The 14070-nt window shown below is 45.1% G+C and overlaps 1 protein-coding gene across 2 annotated transcripts in view; it reads right to left on the bottom strand.

Annotated features, from left to right (window-relative positions):
• The window catches only part of TTC7A (tetratricopeptide repeat domain 7A), a 184363-nt gene that overhangs the window by 120802 nt on the left and 49491 nt on the right, over positions 1-14070 (bottom strand). The window contains exon 11 of one of the 2 annotated variants that reach the window (XM_044428394.1): positions 2735-2839. The exons of the other annotated variant lie outside the window; for it this stretch is intronic. Within the exon in view, the coding sequence (XP_044284329.1) occupies positions 2735-2839 (105 nt within the window). The remainder of the gene's footprint in view (positions 1-2734; positions 2840-14070) is intronic. 2 annotated transcript variants of the gene reach the window in all.

Genomic DNA, 14070 nt, shown 5'->3' with positions numbered 1-14070 from the left:
TAACAGTCTTTCATTAATATGTGGCATTTTGGTTCCTTCTCCCTTTCCCTCTCTCTCTCTCTCTCTCTCTCTCTCTCTCTCTCTCTCTCTCTCTCTCTCTCTCTCTCTCGTAGCCAACTGCCAATTACATTTCTAAATTTATTCCAAAACTCACAACATATTTATAGCTTCCTGGAAACACACAGAATAAGTCACACTTCCAAGCTTCCTGAAAACGAAGTGGCTTAATATTTTGCAATGGAGCAGTTCTTTGTTGTCTTTTAGAGGGCTAGCAGATACCTAGCTATACTATTTACATTATTCTTGAAAGTAAAATTATCTTGCTGGACTTCCACTGACAACCATCATGTTTCAATGTTATTATGATATAATTTGAAAGCACATGATGACTGTAATTATTGCATTTAGGAACAAAGCTCTCCCGAGGCTGAAATATTGTACTCTACTGACAGGATAATGGGGAGTTGCTGATGAACGATGGGAATCATGGATCCTTTTTAAAACACTATTTAACCAATGCGAGCCTTCTGAAACCTGGTACCCTCAAGATGAGTTGGGCAACACCTCCAATCACCCCCAGCCAGAGCATCTGGAGAGCAGCTGACTGACCCATGCGTCATATTCTTTTCCAGCTGACTGGTAATGAGTGAATACTTTGTTTTCTGTTGATATCTATGTGGAGACATCCAGCACATTATTTTATTCTATACCTAGCTACTAACAAGAGCACTCCAGTTCAGGACTCCAACCGGCCTAGAAAAGAAATTCTGTAGTTCTTTTCGGGAATATAAAGGTAGTGGTGATAGGCATCAAAAGGAGGAAAAGGTTGGGCACCGTTTTCCACTTCTCCCCTGCAGAAACTCTTTCCTAATGTGGTATGAACACTCCAGCTGTAATCCTATACACTTTTACCTAGGAGCAAGTCTCAATGAACTTAATGGGACTGGCTTCAGAGTAGAGATACCTATGATGATTTTATTATATTTGTTGCGAACATCCTGGGAAGTGGGTGTGGCACTTTGGGGTGAGAAAGAAGGACATAAATGATTATATTACTAGAGAAATACAGGGCTTGGGAGTTTTGTGGGGACTGATGATGAAAGGGAATAAGCCCCAAACTGGTCACACAGATGATAAACAGCTGCCCACGCCACTCCTCTGGATAACTACGGTAGGGAGCTTGTTCTAGAATTAGACATATTTAGTAGGGTAGTCCCATGTGCATTTCTTTGGGCTGTACATCCCATGGTGCTGGGTAAGCCTACTCCTAGGAAGGTATGCATAAGACTACATCCTAAGAATTTTAAAAAAATCTACTTCTGATTAATTTCCTTGTTGTGCACAAGCATATTCCTATTTAAGGTTGCATTCATCCATCAGGTTGTCTGTGCAACTGACTGAATAATTAATTCACCACAATATTAAAATGTAGATTTCAATATGAGCTCTCCTCTCCTGAAAAGGCTTGCAATGTTAGTAGCATCCCAGTAAAGAATAGGTGTGTATTTACCGACCAGAGATGCCAAAATAGTGAGTTGGGATTTGGAGCTGATTGGCAGATTCTTGATACATTGCAAAGCGAAACACTGTTATGCTAACCTGGGGATGGGGAGAACATGCCAAAGTGGATTGACCACCTCCAGATTAAAAAACAGGACCTCAGAAGAACTGGATCTCTCAAATCAAAGATCAAAAAGTCCTTAGTTGGATGCCATTAGTTGTTGCAGTTCGTAACTTATAATGTGCTAACTTGAGCACTGCATTTCAAATGCAGCACTATAAAATATTAACAGTTTAATGCTTAGGAATAAATTATTTGCCTGTGCCAATCAGTCGAGAGAATGTGAGATCTGTGTTAACTGTCCTCCAGGTTTTGTCACTTGTTATTGTGAGCTTGTAATATTTATTTCAACCTGTTAATTATTCAGTCAAATCAATTAAATGCAAGACCATTAATCAACCCCAAGCAACTGGCAACCCTCTCCCTTCCCTGCAGTTTGCCTCTTCTGATTTGACTGGCTATTCCTCCCTTCCGCAGTGGCTGACTGCAGGGCCACCTAGTGGAGAAGACACGGATGGAAGCGGGCAGAGCTCAAAAAGAAGGCTGGTGAAAGCTGGAGACTGGCAGCTGCTTCTTGCAAGCAACTCTTCCTCCCATCCACCCTATTGCTGTGACCAGAGGGCAAAGATTAACAAGCCTGCAATGTTAAAAAAAAAAAAAAGACACACCCAAACTTTGCCATTGTGTCATCAAGAGCAAGAAAAAGGGAGCCGGTAGTGGTTGGAGCAAACGGAGCAAAACGAGGTGGGTGAGCTCCTGGATTCATTTAGGCGGCCATCCCATGGACCCCTAACTGGGGCTAAGTCCCATTGTCTCCCAGGGAGCTTATTTCCAAAGAAATAGATGTGGGCTTGGACTGCATCAGGCTAATGCTGTGATTAGGAGCTGAAAAGCAATTATTCTGATTCCGTCCAGGGAAATCTGCTAGAACTGGCAGCGCCGCACTTGCAGTGTATGACCAGCCTGCGGTGGGGACCTTTAATTCATGCTGAAGTGACAGAGAGCAGCACTCGGGGTGGGGTGAGGGCTTGCCACATTTCGGTGCGGCTCTCTAATTTTGCAGCTGTTCAGGGTTTCTCCCTCACCTCCTCCTCTCCTTAGACTGCGCTCGTGTGCTGCTGTCAATGCGGCACCTAATGCATTATGTAAGAAGCACTGCACCAGCTCGCTTACCCAGTGAAGAGGCCCGATGCAGACCTTGGCGGCCAGAAGAGGAACGGTGGGATCCGCAGGACGCAGCTTTGCACATTCTCTAAGTACCGAGACGGCGTGTGCAGACTGGGCAGGGGAGGGGGAGGAGAGGGAGAGAGACAGAGCGAGGCAGAAGAGATGATCAGGCAATGTGGCTGTGGAGTCCATACAGGTTATTTATGTCAAATGTCGCCTTCCCACTACTAGGTACTTCTGTGGGACTTGTGACCTTGGAGAGGAGAATCAGGACTGAAGCTTGCCCCCAGACCCCGCTTTTTGATTTCAAGGCTTGCTGCCCAACTGCCCCTATCCCAGATGTGCCAGTGCGAACTGTGATTACTGAGAAGCAAGGGAAAGGCACTCTGCATCTGCTCAGAGGTACTCTCCACTTTACAACTTGTAGCAGGATCCTGGCAAAGGAAGGGGAGATCGTGGCATTGCTATGCCATCTATTTACATACAAATAACTATACTGAGAATGAACCAGCAGGCAGTCACTGTGCAAACAACACAGAACTAATACGAAACTCAGCATTAGCGCTCTCTCTCTCTCTCTCTCTCTCTCTCTCTCTCTCTCTCTCTCTCTTTCACACACACACACAAGCAAAATCTACTGAGGCACACGTACACCCCTAACCCGCCCAGCTCCTTCTTCCACCAGCTGAAAAAAAACCCAAACCTGTTTCTCTCTCCCTGGGTACACAGCAACTCTGCCAACAATTTTCCCTCCCACACATCCATATGGGAGAACACTGGTCTCTGATCAGTTGGTGCATCGTACCCACCAGCCACCAGGGATGACGGAAGAAACATCGTCCAGCCATTTGCGCTCATTGTGGAAACATGAGAAACATGGCTTGGTATGTTCATTAAGTAAATGTACAAAAAATGGTCACTCAGTAACCATTAAAACGGGTCCTGGGAGGACTGAGCTGTTGCTCCAATTGTGATTTGATTGGTTTATGACTAAATTCACCAGAAATAATTTGCTCAGAGCAACCGTGGGTGGCGAGGGATATTTAACTCTTCCTACCCATTTCATTCTCACTCAGTATTCAGCCCTGTGGGGAAAAGAGAGGTCAGGGAGGGGATTTTGACTGGGGAAATTCTGGGCAGAGTCCGGAGAGGTTTAAAAAAGTCCCCCCAGTAGAGCTGCAAGCAGCCTCTCAGGCCCCCAGATCTGTGTCAGTATTTTTTCAAAAATGAACACCCCCCACTACAGATCTCCAGCATAATGTGTAGCTTGGCCTCATGCCACATACTGCAGGGAAGGTGAAAAATGAGAAATCAGGTCTACTAACCAATCTATTTTGGAGGAAAATCATGACATCATATTTCCAAAGGCAAGCATGACTGTCCCATTGCCTCCTGCCTCCTAAGTCAAGAGGGGCTTCCAGAAGGCTTCTGGTATCTCCAGATATAGTGCCGCTGTTCCAGCCCCAAAGACCTCCTCCCAGTCCAACATCAGCGTCACAGAGGAAGACACTGTTCCTCAAGATGCTTTGCCTTCAGCTAACTCACCGCAGTCTTCCTCATCTCTCTCCCCTATCCCCGGTGGGGGACAGTTCTCAGTACTGCCAATTAAAAGGCCTTGTGTAGCTCTGCCTTCTTTCTCTCCTTAAAAGACTTTCAATGGTCAGACAAAAGATGGGGGTGATACAGATGGAAGAAGTCACCATCTAGAACTTTAGTACTATTTACTGAACTACAGAGCATAAAAGCCTCATCTGGAAACCCCCTCAGTGTAATGCCTGGCACTGCAGTGAAGGCAATGAGGAATCTCAGGACCCTTTTGTGTTAGGTGAGCTTTCATGCATGAGACCTGCAAACCTCTCATCTGTGGAATGATACAGAAGATGCCCCTCGGTGAACACGTGAATTTGCTCCAGCGAACATATGAAGCAATCTTATACTGCATCTGATCATGGTTTGAAGTTTTAGCATAGAATAATACTAACTGGAAGATATAATAAGGGTGTGTAAAACTATGCCTGGTATAGAGAAAATGGAACCAGAGAAATTTTGCTCTTTCTCATATCATACTGGAAGCAGAGTTATACACTGAAGCTGAATGTTGGAACAGTCAGAAGAGATGAGGGGAAATACTTCATGCAGCACATAGTAAACTGTGGGATTTGGTATCACATGATGTGATGGACACTAGCTTAGGTGACTTAAAAGGAGACCAGACAGGTTTATGGAGGCCAAGTCTACTAATGACTATAACTGTTATGCTACTCTTTAGTTTCATTTCTATACTGTCCAATAACTAGAGCTCTCTGCACGGTTCACAGCAATTCATAAACACAGGTCCAAGTCTGGGACCTCTTTCAGGTTCCATGCCCACAGCAAAAGTACATTAAAATGTTAGCAAAAAGCTGAGGTCTTGTGTGTGCTGAAGAAGAAATCCTTCAGAGGACTTGACCAAGAGGGAAGCCTTTCTAAATCTCTCTTAAAATGAACCTTTGATGGGGGGAAAAATCTAATATTCTTGCTCCAGACAAAATATATGAGAAGGTTCAAAGGATGCAAAACAACCTTCCTGTCTTTTCATTGTTCACTGCTCCAAAAACTGTTTAGATAGGGAGTAATGTATCAATACGAAACAGATAAACAAACTTCAGTTGGGGAGTCCACAGAGTACCTGTCCTAGGTTTCTGAGGGCCCTTGGCAATGCACCCTCCACGGACTCTCTCCCTCAGTGAGTCTGTCTTCTCACCACTGTTGTCACCAGCTGCTGCTGGTCCTACTCATCTTCGTTACCACCTGCTTGCTTGGTGGGTAGAGAGACCGCCAGTGAGCAAGCCAGCCATGGCATGTACTGCTCCTCCTCACCGCCCCCCCCCCCCGTTGCTTGAAGAAGATCCAGGGCAGGTGAATAAGCAGGCTGCGATGATGAAGAGGAGCGACTGCAGCAGGAGGGTCCCCGCTGAGGTGTGGGCCCTTGACAGGTGCCTAACCATGCTACCTTATGCTAGCCGTGGGTCCGCACATCCCTGTGAAAGGGTTGTGACAGTCTGATGGCAGGCTACTCCAGCAACAAGCCTGGGAAAGCAGAGAGGAATAACAAGGGGAATCCTTGGAAAAATCCCCCTTTTATCTATGTCCATGAGTCTGTAAGCACTGACTTATCAATTGATGAGGCAGTGGATTCATAATGGAAAAGCAGCACAGTTAATCAAAAAGGCAATCCTTAATCCCCTGATGATAAAGTACAGTAAAGATTACATAGCAAACATTATGGTAAAAAATTACACAGGGAGAAGGGCTAGCTGCCAAATTGAGCCCAGTCCCAGTGCTCTGTCTTGCACAAACACAGCCTCTGGACATTCTTTGTGTATACCAGTCAATGTCAGAAAGGATAATAGGTGGAAATGATCAATGAGATGGGGAGTCAGTGATGACTCCTTTGTCATAGACAGATCATTACCTGATCACGTTGAATCTTGAAGATGCCTGTAAGCTCTGCAAGGATGAGGGAGTGGTTTGCATGATTCCGCTCTGGAGACAGATGAATGCAGAAGGTTTTCTGACCTCTCTGGGGGGATTTCTTACCATTTAGCCATCTCCTGATGAGGCCTTTGTCACTGCTTGGGCCTAAGAACCACCAATACCCATATATCTGTCCATTTTAAAGATCATCTTTACTGTTCACTGGCCCTCAACCAAGATCGGCGCAGCTGGCAGGAACTATAGATAGTTCCTGAGAGGTACAGCTGATCCCATCTGTGGCTGCTTTTTCAAACTCATCTGTTCTTGGCGTTTAAATGAATGTTTATATTATTTGTAGCTGCTGAATTATCCAGATTCAGTACTAACTTATTCACTTGTCCATATTTTGTTTTACTATGTAAGCTTTCTTGGGGACACAATGGTCTTGAAAGGTGACTAAGAAATGAATTAGTTAAATAACTAAATTTCTTGTGCTCTTCCAATGAGCTATGATCATCCCCATGTATAGCGTTTTACTGTCCATCAAATAAGTAAGCAGCAGCCATTCACTTAAGCCCACTCCCTCTTTCTGGAATGAACATTAGACATGCACATGGTGGGCATGTCGTGAGCAGAGCCAGCTGGAGCCAGGGGTCAGACTAGATGGCCTGGGAGAACCCTTCCGACTCATTCTGTTTCTATGTTTCTAAGGTTAGCTATTGCAAACTCATCATTACACCCCATATTCCACTGAATCTCTTTTGACCCACAGAACTTCCAGGTCACTGAAAATTGGGCCAGTACCCTTTGCATAGCTACAACATTTATATGCACATCTTTCTCCTATCTTTAATTTCTTAATCTATGGGACATCCTTGGGTTTGCCAAGAAATGCTAGAATTGACTTCTGGTAAATATAATTGGTCAATTAAACCATTAATAAGGTTTTAACATCTACCAGAGCTTAAATGCACATGTTGCACCTATGTTGTAACGAATGATGACTGATTCCTTTATGTGCTGATGGAAATATAAAATTTTCAGGACACTTCCTTATTAGCAAGAAAGCTGAACTCATAGTCCTTGTTCTGAAACATCCATGTACACAAAGCAGCCCAAGTAGAAAAAAAGTAAGGGTGTGCTCTAATGTGTTTCAAATGTGCCTTTACAAACATGAACCACCCTTGGGCTGGAAGAGGAAAAACTGGCAATGGTAACCAGCAATATATCTGTACTCGGCACAAATTACACATGTAAGCACAAATGCGATGGACAACAAAAAGGTACAAAGCGGAGCAGTACTGTTCTGGATTGGAGTCACAGTGCCCCTCTGGTTTCTGCACCACCCCTCAACAACAGACAGCATCCTGTGGCTACAGAACAGAGAGCCTTTGGGCTACTGGGCAGTAAAAAATGAGGATGAGGAAGACGACGACTCACTGGGCTGCTTTGGGGATCTAGTTTTATGCTTCTGCAAGCTATGCTGTTCACACAAGCCTGCAGTTCTCTCACTTCTGTGCATGGGCAGTCCCATTTTGGCTATAAAAGCAGCACTACTCATAACCTGAACCTCAAAATGCAAGGAATGAAATGAGAGTTTCTGCTCTGCACACATGAACAATTCTTGGAGTGGAGGAGGGGTTTCCAGGGGCCTTCAGGAACTTATCTACAGTACAGATATAGAATTCCAGCGATAATGATTAGCACGTATGTGTGTATAAAAATGTATGTGTGTGTGAGTTTGTATAATGCATGCATGAGTAAAAGAGAATGTTCAACCAGCAGCCATATTAAATAATGGCTTCCACACTATCTGTGCAGGGTCTAAATAATCAGATAATTAAAATGTTGGTATTCCACAGTCAGACAGTGGGTGGAAAGTGCATTGTTTGCAAGGTTCACTGCAAGATAGTAATAATTAGATGTATTAGTGGTGTGGCTTTAAACTGGAGAAAAATTTCAATGCAGGTTCTATGCCCAAATACAAATTCCATAACCGGATGCCCCGATCGGTGCAGGGATGGGTGTATTCCAACTTGGATGTGAAGATGATCATGCTTGCTTTGGGTCACAACTCCTCTGATCAGCCATCAGGGCAGGCCAAAACTCTTCAACCACACGCCAATTTCAAAAGGAAAAACAAGCCAAATTTTCAGCACCAAGCTCCCTTTCTCATTTGTAACAAGAGCTTTCAGGGCATCAGAAAGCTGTGCTGATCAGACCAAAGGTCTACCTAGTCCAGCATTCTGTTGCCCACAATGGCCAACTAGATGGGAAGGCCACAAGTCGAAAATGGAGGCCACAGACTGCTCCCACTGTGGTTCCCCAACAGTGACACATTCCTTCTCCAGCCCTCCTTTGTTTATTTGTTTACAGTGGAAGTGGAGAATCTTTTTCAGCCTGAGCCTGAATTCTGGGGACCACACTAGAATGGTAGATGGGACCACAATCAAAGGAGAGGGAACAAAAATTCAAAATACCAACATGTCTTAATTTAAGGCTCTTAGCACCACAGTAATGCTGCCTTAAGAGAGGCATTTCAACATTTCAATTTCTTGTTGGGGGTGGGGGAGGGACCACAAAACCAAGAAACCACCAAATGTTCAGTGGTCAGAGGAAAGTTGGCTGGACTAGAGAAGGGTTTCTAAGGAATCCCAGAGGGTGTCTTGGGATCCCAGGTGGGCAGTGGAAGCGGATGGCTCTGGTGTCAGCGGGATGCTGAATCTACTTTGAGTTTTAAGGCTCTGTCTGTGCTACTGAGCCAGATCCCATGGATAGCTTTCAAAATTTCAGGCTGCAACTTAATGCAGCTACTGCTCACCTACTGGCCCTGGACCTAAGTTGCTCACTCCAGCCTTACTGTTTATGTTTCCTAGTGAGGAAGGCGCATGGGTGGGGGCAAGGAGAGTGTACTGAGCTTTTAGAACTTCAGTTTAGTTACAAATAACCCAGTGGGAATTGGAAGGGCAGGCAAGCGGTTGGAACAGAAGACCAGTCTTTAAAGAAGTGTACACTCGCATCAAAACAAAGAACATACTCAGGGCAGCTGCAAAATCTGACTTCAGTGTCCTTTGCAAGCTTCCTTCCAAATCCAAAATGGAGCAGATAGACATTGATGCAACTTCACCCAAGTCCCCAGATGTCTGCACCGCTTGGTTGTAGAGGCTGGGGATAATGAGGATTATAGCCCAACACGTCTGGAGGGCACCCACTTGGGGAAACAGCACTAAATCCCTGCGTGGCAATATGTACTGTTCTCTGCTGTCTCCAATTTTGGGTCTCCAAAGCTGGTGCAATGCCATGGCTGGGGAGGGCTGCTATTTACTGGTCACTGCATCTGGTTATGGGAGCTGCTCTGGAGGATGAGGGAGACAGTTGGTTAATTTAATGCTCATGATTAAAAAGAGTTGCCTGCACAATCTAATATAAACTGGCTGCAAATATTCCACATTGTTCATTCAAGCTGCTGGCCATTATCCAGACACAGCAGCAACATCATTCACTGGCCTGCTCTGGTTTTGCCGAACTTTCAGGCATCCCTGGAAATTTCCATGTGCTGCACAGACCTGAAGACACAAACCTCTCTCCCCTGACTCTCTCTCTCTCTCTCTCTCTCTCTCTCTCTCTCTCTCTCTCTCTCTCTCTCTCTCTCTCATTCTATCTCCCTCTCCCTCTCTCTCTCTCACCTCCCAGCCACACAGCCTCTTGTTTCTCCTCTCCAGCTAAATAAATCAACCCACTCCACATCCTCTAAGCTGGTTGACCTTTGTAACCAAATCTTGAACCAAATGGAAGCACAATCTTTTAATTTTTTCCCCTTGCTTGTGCTATTTAAGGAGCCATCTAAGACCCTCGCATCTTCAAATGCTCCCAAGTGCAATGCAAAGACAAAATGTGCTGGGGGGTTTTTTTAAAGTGTGTTGCTTAGCAACCAAGCTAAGCTTTTGCAAGAAAAGCAACAGAAGGGGCATCCCAAATCAAGCCCACCCTTTGCTGCTGTGGCGGTACACTTACGTTTCGTATATATTTTTATTTCTTCCCCTTAACTTTCCAGAAGGCTTTGTGCAACCTTACCAGCTACAGAGGCCATTTTCTGCAATTGCCATCCACAGCTCAAATCTGGATGGAGCAAGCGAGGGACTGATGGGACATAGCATGCCTTGTTGGACCCTGCACCTCAGTCGAACCCACCTCTCAGGTCTGCGGTGAGGATGAAGTGGGATGGAGGTGGTGGGGACCTGTACGCTGCTTTAAGCTCTTAGTTAAGGTACGGATCTCATCTTACAGATATACCTGTGTTTATCTCCATGACCAAAACACAAGTGCTTAAAATGGTAATAGTTCAGCAGCAGCAGCAACTGCCCAAGAAGGACTGTGACTCAGTTGGTCACACAAATGTGATCCCTGGCATCATAGAATCACAGAACTGTAGAGTTGGAAGGGGCCAAGAAGGCCATCCAGTCCAACCCCCTGCTGTTGCAGGACACCATGTTACACCATCCTTCTCAGATGGCTGTCTGGTTTATTTTGGAATGTTTCTAGTGTGGGAGAGCCCACCACCTCTCTAGGCAGCTGGTTCCACTGTCGTATTGCTCCGGCAGTGAGGAAGCTTTTCCCGATGTCCAGCCTGGACCTGGGTTGTTGCAGCTTGACTTGATTATTCCACGTCCTACATTCTGGCATCAGCAAGACGAGATCTTGACCTTCCTCTTTGTGACAGCCTTTGAGGTACTTATAGAAGAATATCACATCCCTCCTCAGTCTTCTCATCTCAAGGCTGAACATGTCCAGTTCCCTCAGTCTCTCCTCATAGGACAGTGTTTCGAAACCCTGGATCATCTTTGTTGCCCTCCCCGAAACCTTTCTAATTTACCTGCATCTTTCTTAACTCTTGGTGCCCAGAACTGGACACAGTATTCCAGGTGAGGTTGGAAAAAGTCCTGCCTGAAACCCCAGAGAGTTGCTGCAAGTCCGTGTCAACCATTCTGGGCTGGAGGAACCAATAATCTGTCTCAGTATAAAGCAGCTTTTTATGTTCCTGGCCAGTTTGACCAGAAGGTCCAGCAGCACACGCCCTTGTCCAGCACACGGTCTGCCCAGAGCCGCCCAGGTCCTGAAACCCCAGTCTGACCTTGCCTTCTAACTCAGCACTTAAGTGTTTGTACTGCCCTGTAGGCTCCTGCTTGTGGTCAGGAAGATTTTAATCCCACACTCATAATACTAGAAATTCAATGGAACCATCCAAATGAAGATGGATGCTGTGAGATCCAGGACAGTCAAAAGGAAGCAGTTCTTCATGTCATAGCCGGTTATGGTATTGGATCTGCAGCTACAATATATAGCGATGGCTGCCAAAGTGGATGGCTTTTAAAGGGCATAAGATAGATTCATGGACCAAATAGCCATCAATGGCAATAAATCATAAAGATGATCGAATAACAGTAAGTCATAAAGACCTCCAATACGCCTCTCAATACCTGTTTCTGAGGAAACATGAGCAGGAGGGCGTTATTACACTTACGTCCTGCTGTGTGCTTCCCAAAAGCTTCTGTTTTGTCACTGCTAGAATGGGAAAGCTGGACTAGCTGTGCCATCGGTCTTCCAGGCTGGTTACTTTCTGTTAAGAAGGATTTAACATGCTTAACCTCTTGGGTGACTTTGGGCCAGTTGCAGATGCTCAGCCCAGCCTACCTCACAGGGTCGTTGTTGTGGGGATAAAATTGAGAGCAGGAGGAGGAGCGTGATATAAGCTGCTTTGTTTGTTGTAAGAAAAAAGCAGGGTGTAACTCTAACAAACAAACGGAGTTACCCTTCCTTTGGTGGGCCCGCTCCCTTTGTTATCTTGTTTCAATTAGGAGACTCTTTTCTGTTTGTTTTTTCTCCACTGCAAGCCAGGTCTGCCCCAGCACCAGTTCCTCCTGCGGATGACCACTGCTGACTCACCAGCTCTGGGGATGCCGGGCTCTCAGCAGGTGCAAGAGTCATGCAGGGAGCCTCATCTTCAAGATCCTGGATGCTGTTTTTAAGGTCCATAGGCCCGTCTTAAATGGGATTCAGAGTACATAAAGGTTTCTTTTTCACTTCCTTGTCTTTCCCCTTGGCTGGAAAAAAAATCATGACTGCTGTTTGGCTTTTCTGGCCTTTTGGAGGAGTAATTCCAGTAGTGGATCTAATCTCCATATCTTCATATGCCCTTCTAGTAAGGGCCATTTTGGAACAAGGCAGTTCTCATACAGCCTCAAATTCTTGTTGTGGAAAATACAGTCTGGAATGAGCTTTTCCACCAGCAGCAACAGCAATATTGACATTTGATTACTGATCAATACTCTGTTGGATAACTTTCTTCTGATGAAGCAAGCACAAACTTGTGAACTCATAACAGCCGGAAAGAATGAAATCCAAACATAACATTCCAGCCCTCTTGAAAAGGTGCTCTTTACCACAGCACATGGAGTAGGCAAAGGTTAAAGAAGTAAGGGCACAATCCTATACAGGTTTAGACAGAGCCCCGCTGAACTTAGCAGAGCTTAATTCTGGGGATGCGTGCATGGAATAGGTTTGCAAGCTTCTTTTGCTGTGGGTGTGAGGGGCAGGTACATTTCATGCATCTAATGTAGTAGACCCAGTTTCATGAAGGATTATACTGTAATAAATGTGTCTTTAAAATGCCAAAAGATTTTGGGTTGTTCTTGCAACAGTTCTGTTGCAGAACCTGAACTATATCCAATTGCGGTGGAGTTGTTCAATTCTGTGCAACACTGACTTTTTAATAAGAAGGAGCTGGAAGCAGAACATGATGGTGGCAATGGATTGCAGAAAAGCCTCGCTGTACTTTCGCTGCCCAGTGTTCTCTGCCAAAATTGCAGCGGCACGGCAAGCATCAGCTGGGAGCTGTTTGATTCTCTCACCCACGCAGAGGCTCAGAGTAACCAAGGTGTCGGCAAGAGCAGAGCAGCTATTTGCAAAGCCTCCTCTCTGCTTCTTGCATTGCCCAGAAAATATTTCAAGTGCTGCATAAGGAAGGCAGAATTACAGGCCACTTGCCTGTATTCGCACATGGTTAAAGAGAATCAGAGTAACAGAAAATTACAGAAGACAAGAAACGTGTAAGAAGAGCCCTGCTGGATGAGCCCAAAGGCCCATCCTGGTTCAACCAGATGCTTTTTGTTCATGTCCTCCAGAAACTGTTTCTCAGGGGCTTGTTGCCTCCAATCCTGAAAGATATACGTAGCCATCATTCTTTGTAGCTTTACTAGCTTTACCCTCCATGAAATTGCATAATTCTAAAGTGTTCTGAATTCATACTCATTACCTCATCTTGATGAAACCAGTTCCACAGTTTACTGCAGTTTCTTGAAAATATGAACAGGAGGATGTGATCACCCACGTGACCTGGGGACGGAATGCTGGACTGAATAGGCCTTTGGTCTAAATCCAGTAGGGCTTTCCTTACATCCCCATGATGCAAGTTATAAATCAACTGCATCCGTAAGACCACAAATTGCCCAACTTGTCAATCAGGCTTTATCCGGCCAACGTTAGACAATAGAAAGAAATGAAAGTCTTCTGTCTAGTTCTCCCCAGGATCAGGGATGCAACACTGGTTCAGAAACACATCACTTTTTTGACTGCCAGGATTAAAAGGATCATCTGTGTCATATATGGCCAGATTAGGCTCAACATTTGATTAATTAAGGGGCAATCCAAAAAACCAAATCAATAACCAGAAAACGGCCAAAGGCAGTTTTACCAGGCCAGAGGGAAAGTTCCAGAAGAGAGGCCTCATGAACAGCCATGTCCCAAACTCAGATGAGATACAGAGTACAAAAGGTAGAGTCAAGCAGGATTTCAAGGTCAGTAACCCAAAGGTTCAGTCACAGAGCAAG

The sequence above is a fragment of the Varanus komodoensis genome, unplaced genomic scaffold, assembly GCF_004798865.1.
Source record: "Varanus komodoensis strain SLA01 unplaced genomic scaffold, ASM479886v1 scaffold2, whole genome shotgun sequence".
Classification (NCBI taxonomy): domain Eukaryota; kingdom Metazoa; phylum Chordata; class Lepidosauria; order Squamata; family Varanidae; genus Varanus; species Varanus komodoensis.
The sequence above is the reverse complement of the archived record's forward strand: the minus strand, read 5'-3'. Positions and strand labels throughout refer to the sequence as shown.